Genomic DNA, 8,904 nt, shown 5'->3' on the forward strand with positions numbered 1-8,904 from the left:
TACTCTACTTATTTATTGCTCGGGTGCGTGTGCGTTCTTATTGGGCTATGATTGACTTTGTTGAATACAGTGACTTTCTAGACGTTTTGATGTTGTTTCCTCTGTGTTATGTTGAATGTTGAGGCGTGTGCATGGCGAAAGCATTAAATATGTATTTGTGGTAAATAAAAAGTAAAAAGGGAATGGCGAGGTTTTAGAAGTAAAAAATAGAAGATTGTGATGACAAGTAATTGAATTTTGGCTTGTTATAAAAATAACGTAACACATCCGTCGTGTGGGATAAACACTTATAGAAAGATACAAAAACATAAGGTGCTGATAGAGCCAAATAATTGTCCTTCGGAAGTGGACCTTATGAGAGACAGTTGAGCGTTCCCTATTTATTTATGGTGAAATTCTAACGTTATCTTTTATTTTCTTTACAAAAACAACACATAAAACAAGATCAAATGTGGTAATGTTAATGTGACATCTTTATCACTTGGCTCCATTATTTTGAGTGATCCAAAAGCTTCTTCTTGTTTTCTTGGGATGTTGGTATTCATTTTGAATCTGTGATCAATGGATGCACCATCCAGTAGCAGAGACTCTGCCAACAAGTGGATGGCTTTCGAGGGTGCAGCCGGTTTGGATGCTTCCAAGAGAGTATTAACAGAAGCAAACATAGCAGAAAGAACAGCTGAATGGGGGCTAATTCTAAAGTCAGATGTCGGGGAAGGTAGTTTCAAAGCAGTCGGAGAGCAAGATCGAAGCAAAAACTCGTTAGAGAGATCGTCCAGAAAGACTTCTGAGGAATCAGATGCTGGACCCGCCCTTCCCAGAGTCTCCCAAGAATTGAAGGACGCTCTCGCGAGTCTACAGCAAACATTTGTTGTTTCTGATGCCACCAAGCCAGATTGCCCTATCCTGTATGCCAGCAGCGGATTTTTTACTATGACCGGCTACTCTTCTAAGGAGGTTATTGGACGAAACTGGTGAGCATTATGCATGTTTCAGTGTTTATTTTGGAATCATTTCAGAAACTTCCCGTTTTACTCTCTTTTTCGTACACATAGAAAGACCAAGTGTTTATTTTGTCTTTGCAGCCGGTTCCTCCAAGGTCCAGAAACAGACAGTGAAGAAGTGGAGAAGATACGAGCAGCCGTGAAAAATGGGAGTAGCTACTGCGGCAGGCTGCTTAACTACAAGAAGGATGGCACTCCTTTCTGGAATCTTCTCACTGTGACTCCTATCAAAGATGAGCGCGGAAATGTCATCAAATTCATCGGGTTAGTTAGTTATACTACTTATAACGTATTACTCTTTCCATTCATAATGTCTCATATATGTTTTCCAAAATATAGAATGCAGGTAGAGGTCAGCAAATACACTGAAGGAATTCAAGAGAAAGCATTACGTCCTAATGGATTGGCCCAGTCTTTAATCCGATATGATGGTAATTCCGCATTCTTGGTCTTGCTTCATTTTCCAATTCATACTAGTTTCATCATTCACTGCATTTTTCGTGTCTATCAGCTCGTCAAAAGGACAAGGCTTTAGATTCAATCACAGAGGTTCTCCAAACTGTGAAAGATCCCAAATCTCATATTCGATCTGCGAGTCATGACATATCTAGCAACCTTAACTATCTTCTGCCTAAATCAGTTGAATTTGACAACATTAGTACACCTGGTAGACAAACTCAGCTGATGGATGATGTCTCTCAGGAGGCTTCCAAGAAAACTAGAAAATCAACCCGAATTTCCAAGATGGGGTCAGTCAGTATTCCTATTCAAAACTTTCAGAGGATATTCCCTTAAGGTATGTGTTGATAATTCTTGTCCCGCAGGTCGAAAGCAAAATCTTTAAGTTCTACGGGAATTAGGGAAGCACCGCCTCCAACTGTTGATCTAGAGCTTTTAATGACTAAGGAGATAAAATTGTCAGCCAGTTGGGACCGTACCGAAAGAGATAGGGAAATGCGTCAAGGGATTGATTTGGCAACCACATTGGAGCGCATTGAAAAGAATTTTGTCATCACTGATCCAAGACTTCCTGATAACCCTATCGTAAGCCATATAAAACTTTCTTGTATTTGTAAAACAAGAATTTTGTCATCACTGATCCTAGACTTACAGTGGAAAATGCAGTTTGACAAGACTATTATTTGGCCTTTATGTGCAGATATTCGCATCCGATAGCTTTCTTGAACTAACAGAATATACGCGCGAAGAAATCTTGGGAAGAAACTGTCGGTATGAAACTTTCTTAAAGTCATTCTGCAACTTTAAGTTGCACTCACGTAGTAGTTGAGTTTTTTGTTCGATGCCAAATTGTATAGGTTTCTTCAAGGACCTGAAACTGATCAAGAAACTGTCTCAAAGATAAGAGATGCTATTAGAGAACAAAGGGAAATTACTGTTCAGTTGATTAACTTTACGAAAAGTGGTAGGCAATGTGAAATTTCATATGCTTTTCAGTTATCTTATTAATTGCTGTTATCGAGCCCTGTGATTTGGTGGCTTGCAGGAAAGAAGTTCTGGAACTTGTTCCATCTTCAACCTATGCGTGATCAAAAGGCAATGACCGACCTTCCGTTCCAGCTTAAAATACACTGCATCTTCTCATTTGATATGTTCTCACGAGTTGGTCGATGGGATGTTTTGTTTAGGGTGAGCTACAATACTTCATTGGTGTTCAACTGGATGGAAGCGATCACGTGGAACCGCTAAGAAACCGTCTCTCTGAGCATACAGAGCTACAAAGTGCTAAGTTGGTATGTGATTTCTTGATAATTTTTACAAATTTCAATGTTTTTGTAGAAATGTGAGGCTAACATTACTTGTGATGTTTTCCAGGTCAAAGCTACAGCAGAAAATGTTGATGAAGCTGTTCGAGAACTCCCTGATGCCAACCTGGTAAGGTACTCTTTCCACTCTGTTTTACAAATTGATCACTGTCCATAAATATTGAACTTTTAGTGCCATTGTGATACCAATTGAAGTTTTAATGATAATTCGAAACATAGAGCAAAACGTTAGTAGCATCGGAACTTTTAACCCACCGATGATAATATTAAAAAGGTTACTATTTTGCAGAGACCTGAAGATTTGTGGGCAATTCATTCTCAGCCTGTGTTTCCACGGCCTCACAAAAGAGAAAGTCCTTGTTGGATAGCAATACAAAAGGTGTGGTGTGAGCCAGAAAATCAAAAAAGAATATTTCATTTGGCTTTGCCTAAGATTGTTGTGTATGCAGATCACTTCCAGCGGTGAAAAGATCGGGTTACATCATTTCAAGCCTATAAAGCCGTTAGGTTGTGGCGATACTGGAAGGTACTGTCATGGAAAGTGGAAACTACTTATGCCCTAAGCCCTTTTGTTTATAACATTCAGCTGTGTATTATTTGTAGTGTTCATTTGGTGGAACTCAAAGGATCAGGCCAACTCTATGCCATGAAGGCCATGGAAAAATCTATGATGCTAAACCGTAACAAGGTCCGAATCTATTATACTAGTAGTGGGTTCAACTTGATTACTAGATAAACTGTAGAACTCCACTATGCAGGTACACCGAGCGTGCATTGAAAGAGAAATCATTTCACTTCTGGATCATCCTTTTCTTCCTACGCTCTACACTTCCTTTCAGGTATTCTTATTTCCAGAAAAGAATGCTGTCTCTTGTTTCTGTGATTGACCCGCTCTTGTTTCTTCTCAGACTTCTACGCATGTTTGTCTAATAACAGACTTCTGCCCCGGCGGAGAACTATTTGCGTTGCTTGACAAACAGCCTATGAAATTTTTCAAGGAGGAATCTGCAAGGTACTCCTGTTTAGCATTTCAATGGTTTATTCTTTCCTTACTCATTGTTATTTACATATTCTATGTAGATTCTATGTAGCAGAGGTGGTCATTGGCTTGGAATACCTTCACTGTTTAGGTAATATATCAACCTTACTTGCCTTACTATATATCTTCATTGCTGCATCCTAATATGCAGCAATACTTACAGGAATTATTTACCGGGATCTAAAGCCTGAAAATATATTGCTTCAGAAGGATGGACATGTCGTCTTAACCGACTTTGATTTATCATTCATGGCGTCCTGCAAACCACAAGTGAGTCCTTTTGGGCCTCATTTTACTACTGCTTCAACAGGTCTGATTGCATGTTTATGCAGATAATAAAGCACGCACCGCCGACCAACAGAAGAAGATCTAGAAGTCAGCCGCCACCCATCTTTGTTGCAGAGCCGATATCACAATCAAATTCTTTTGTTGGAACTGAAGAATATATCGCTCCTGTATGATTCAAAGTTCATGTTTGATGTTAATGCAAAACAAAAATTCTTTCTTTTTTTATAATTGAAAAAAACAAATATTCTTATGTGATGGGCTACACTTGCATTGCAGGAAATAATAACAGGCACAGGTCACAGCAGTGCCATTGACTGGTGGGCTCTTGGTAAGCACCTCTGGAGAATCTCTTCTTTTGGAATGTAGATTTTTGCATCAGTCTGACAGAGCCTCTCATTCAGGCATTTTGTTGTACGAGATGTTGTACGGGCGAACCCCTTTCAGGGGAAAGAATAGACAGAAGACATTCGCCAACATTTTGCACAAAGATCTGACATTTCCAAGTAGTATACCAGTAAGTAAGATGGATGTTTGATTTGCAACCATCCACAATTAAGTTATCCTCAAACTTGAGGTTATGATTATATGTTTGCAGGTTAGTCTGGCTGCCAGGCAACTCATTAATGCACTGTTAAACAAAGACCCCGAAACCCGGTTAGGATCAAAAACCGGTGCCCATGAAATCAAACAACATTCCTTCTTTCGTGGAATTCACTGGCCGCTCATCCGCTGCATGGTACCATTACATGTGTTTTCTTTTGCTCTTTCGTTTTCCAAATTCCTAACATCTGCACTTTTGCAGCAACCGCCACCTCTGGACGTGCCTCTCCAGTTCATTGTAAAAGATCTTACCACCAAAGACATCAATTGGGAAGATGATGGAGTTCTTACATCACCAACCGACTTGGAGATTTTCTAAATGTTTGCTTTACACTTCTGTCTAGTACAATCTCTTCCACGCAATTGCTAAAAGAAAATTTGTAATCTTATGGAGTGATGAGACAAGTACATCATTTTGTATTAATTGTAAATCATATGTAATTTAACTGAAAGAGGGTGGAGTGGTCCTATATGTTGCTTCAGGATTTTGGCTTTGCCTCCTCTAATGAGGCAACATATTGCAGACAACCAATACGTTCATTGCAATTGATATCTATTTCCATATTTACAGCCATAAAACAAGGACATGTACAGGGCATTATGTGATTCTGGCGTCCTCGGTATCTAACTGCTCGTCTCCCAGCAAGGAAAATGTTCCACTTCAAAAGCGAGCTATAACAACTCTTCTTTTTCCTTCTTTATCTTAGCTGTGGGGAGCATTATCTCGTCTCACCTTAAAGCTACACCTACATTCTGCCATGTAAGAGGATAGTGTGGATTCGATCAACCAAAGAGCCTGAACTACACTCCAACTGTATCATTGTTCTAAAATATTCTTTCTAACAATTATATCAGCAGCAAAGCCATAAAATCATTTTGAAAAGTGAATTACGCAGATTCTGTTAGCCTAATGTTTGTCTTGACCGTCTAGATAGAATCGCTCTATATCTGAGAGCTAAGGACCATTAGTGATCTAAGTTGCACAACCATGACTTCGCTGGGACCGCATTCCAGATCCTAACAACATATTATATCCCTTTGAAGACCAGATGGTGATTTGGCTTATCTTATCTTATCCTTCAGAAACTTATGATATAGCATGTTTAGATCAAAAATGAAAATGAGAGGCTGCCGGTATCATTCCACAGCAAAGCATCAGACCACACACCACCCCCGCCCCCAAGTAAAACCACTCATCAGAAAACAACACAGATACAAATAACTCTATTGTTGTACCCTGATGCCCCATGCACAGAATTCAGGAGAGAAAAGATCCAACCAAAATACATTTCATGATGCACAATAAATTTTCCATCAACATATTCATATTAATAGTTTGAGCATTCAGTTACAGTTACTGGCAACATAATTGAAAAGAGCAATTTAGTAACCGACCCAGGTAATGAGAATTGAGACATAAGATCCAAATTTGAGTTATCTTTATATATGAATCACAAAAGCTATCAAGCATACAGCTTTTTGAAAATACAAGCACAACACATCTTACATGACAAAAAAAAACTCACAGCACTTGAATATTAACCATTACAAAATGGAACTGTTGTTTCTGATCTTACTTGGTGGCCTGGGCAATGATATTACTTATGGAACTGGCCTGCTCTTTTGCCGTCTCCACCAGCGAATCCTACAGATTTACATTATAATAAACTTAGAGAACCGGGAAGAATATAGAATGATAGCGGTAGAAGAAAAGGTATACCTGTGCAGCTATTAGCCTGGCTACTGTTTTCTTGCTCGATTCTTGAAGTTCACCGGCAATCAAAATCTCATCCAATATGTAGTAGGCCTTTCAGGTTAAACAAATCATGTATTAAGGATAACTAAAACTAGGTTAACTGTCGTTGGCAATAAAAAAAAAAGCAGTAACATACCTTATGAAAGTTGAAAATCAAGTCCAACTCACAGACCTGCAAAAACGAAATAAGATTCACATACAGTTGAAAAACCATGAAGCTAAAAGGCAGTGTGGAGAAAAAAGAACTGACACTGCCAAAATATCGATCCAAAATCTCGACGAAGTGATGGATAATCTCGAGGACTTCGAGTTCATTGTCAGCCTGATCAATGCACATACAGAAGTAGAGACTAGCATACCTGTAAGTTCAAACACAGTTAGTAAACGGAATCGAATAATAATGAAGAGATAGTAGTAAAATAGTATACCTTTTGTATACAACTTTGTAACCTCTCCACTCAACAAAATTGCACAGCTTAGGGCCGCGACTCAGAATAACTCCACTGAGCTCGCGAATGACCTTGCTCCTTTCCTTCTGCGAATACGGCGAATACCATTTCGTCAATCTCACTTTTCCTTGCCGACTTATGAGAAGCACGAATTGAATCTGATGAACACAAAAAGCATTACAATTAGATCCAACTTTTTCAAACTACCGAATCAAATTACGGATCTCAATTACCATTTCTCTCAATCTTCGCTGATTTCCCCAGACTTCTAATCTCTTTCCACAAATTCCGATCAACAATCTTCAAATTCTTCTTTTTCTTTTATTATAAAAGGTACAAAAAAGTCCTCGTAGTTTTTCAAAGCCCTTTTACGTTTTTTAGATACAAATCGATCCTTCAATTTATTTTTTTAATGAACAAGCCCTTCCGTCCAAAATCTCTGTTAAGTGGTGACGTGGCATATTTATAATTGTTTTAGCACATTTTAATCTCTTCTTCATTTAAATCGAAACTCAGTTAAATCAATTGAGTATCTAGGTTGTAAACTATCTTTCTATCACCTCAGGGTAGGGGTGAGCAAAAACCGAACCAAACCGGAAAACCGAACCGAACCAGTCCGAAAAAAATTATGGAGTGGTTAAAACGGTTAACATGGAGTGGTTTGGTTTAAGATTTTTAAAAATCCCGGTTTTCGGTTATGGTTTGGATTTAAGGCTCGGTTAACCGAACCGAACCGAAAACCGAAAAACCCCTAAACTACGTCGTTTTAAAGATCTGATAAAAAAAAAGAGACAAATGATACACACTATAAAACCTACCTTTATAATTGTAACCCTAATTTACCTTTGTTCCAGCCGTCTCACATCTCTTCTCCCTATTTTCTCTAACCCAAACATTTTTCTTCTCCTCCTCCAATTCTTTCCCACCCAAATATTTCCCTTGTCCTCCATCTATTCTCTCCATAGTTGAAAGATTTTATTGCAAAAAGCTTCACTGTTATTTAATGGTTATTCAGGTGTGAAATTCGTCGGCTTTTCGATGGCTAGAGTTCGAGGTTTTGCTATTAGATGCTTATTATACATGTTTATACAAGATGGCTTCCATCAAAAGCTTATTTTTAAAGGTTTGTTCCATCCAGAAATCACATGCATATGGATTACTCTAAGAAATTTTATGTGTATGTAGAGATAATATACTTTTCCGATGAGTACTCCATGTTTTTTATTAAAATTGATATCTTTTTTGTAGATCTGTCTTTTATTCTATGTTTTCTTCTTTGAGATTTTGAACAAATCTGTTTAATTCTTAGATATTTCAACATATGTTTGTTATTTTTCATTTCAATGTCTGATTAAATTAAATTCTTATTTTCAATTTTTGCAGGTCTAGCTATTTATGCAAATCTGTGACTAAAGAAAGAGCTTCAAAGGAAATCAACAATGTTTTGTATTTTAGTTTTAGATTTGGTGACAGAAATGTAATAAATTGCATTTTAGTTTTAGGTTTAGAAAAATGTAAAACTATATTTACACTTGATTAGTATAATAAATCATGTATATAATTATTTAATTTTTATATTTAGACCTGTTTTTTTTGTCTAAAGATGGATATTTTAGACCTATGATTTGAGTTTTATGTGTTATTTGTTATTCGGTGAACCGACCGAACCGAACCGAAAAACCCGACCTTTTCGGTGAACCGAACCGAAGATAACCGCAAACCGATGAGTGAAGTTTGGTTTTGGATTTTATAGAGGTGGTTTGGTTTGGTTTCGACTTTTTGCAAACCGAACCGAACCGAACCGTGCTCAGCCCTACCTCAGGGTTATCCGTTAAGTGTAAGCCGCCAACATTTTGATCGCCATATGACTTATCATAATCATGCTTATTTCTATGATAATTACAAACTTAGTCTAAATTATCAATATTGGTGATCATGCAGCCCTAACTTTGAGTTGTTTGGACTTTGAAACATAAACTAGGAC

The 8,904-nt window shown here is 37.8% G+C and overlaps 2 protein-coding genes and 1 long non-coding RNA gene across 3 annotated transcripts; 2 read left to right on the top strand and 1 right to left on the bottom strand.

Moving 5' to 3' along the window:
• The first annotated feature begins 402 nt into the window (after positions 1-402).
• LOC126676234 (phototropin-2) lies at positions 403-5,279 on the top strand. The gene is made up of 22 exons (XM_050370393.2): positions 403-974; positions 1,086-1,268; positions 1,344-1,435; positions 1,516-1,753; positions 1,829-2,048; positions 2,164-2,234; positions 2,321-2,427; positions 2,509-2,558; positions 2,651-2,755; positions 2,838-2,897; positions 3,078-3,167; positions 3,238-3,314; positions 3,392-3,476; positions 3,547-3,627; positions 3,697-3,800; positions 3,869-3,918; positions 3,991-4,097; positions 4,160-4,282; positions 4,392-4,443; positions 4,517-4,629; positions 4,711-4,851; positions 4,918-5,279. The coding sequence occupies exons 1-22, from the start codon at positions 562-564 to the stop codon at positions 5,032-5,034; spliced, it is 2,679 nt and encodes an 892-aa protein (XP_050226350.1). The 5' UTR covers positions 403-561; the 3' UTR covers positions 5,035-5,279.
• An 853-nt stretch (positions 5,280-6,132) lies between these two features.
• LOC126676235 (AP-1 complex subunit sigma-1) lies at positions 6,133-7,250 on the bottom strand. The gene is made up of 6 exons (XM_050370395.2): positions 7,154-7,250; positions 6,900-7,078; positions 6,722-6,830; positions 6,608-6,643; positions 6,436-6,522; positions 6,133-6,360 (listed from the first exon to the last, which is right to left on the bottom strand). The coding sequence occupies exons 1-6, from the start codon at positions 7,154-7,156 to the stop codon at positions 6,289-6,291; spliced, it is 486 nt and encodes a 161-aa protein (XP_050226352.1). The 5' UTR covers positions 7,157-7,250; the 3' UTR covers positions 6,133-6,288.
• A 253-nt stretch (positions 7,251-7,503) lies between these two features.
• Positions 7,504-8,522, top strand: LOC126676236 (uncharacterized). The gene is made up of 2 exons (XR_007640257.2): positions 7,504-8,043; positions 8,304-8,522. It is a non-coding gene; the product is annotated as an uncharacterized LOC126676236 (long non-coding RNA).
• The last annotated feature ends 382 nt before the right edge of the window (positions 8,523-8,904 follow it).

This window comes from Mercurialis annua, linkage group LG4, assembly GCF_937616625.2.
Source record: "Mercurialis annua linkage group LG4, ddMerAnnu1.2, whole genome shotgun sequence".
NCBI classification, from domain to species: Eukaryota; Viridiplantae; Streptophyta; class Magnoliopsida; order Malpighiales; family Euphorbiaceae; genus Mercurialis; species Mercurialis annua.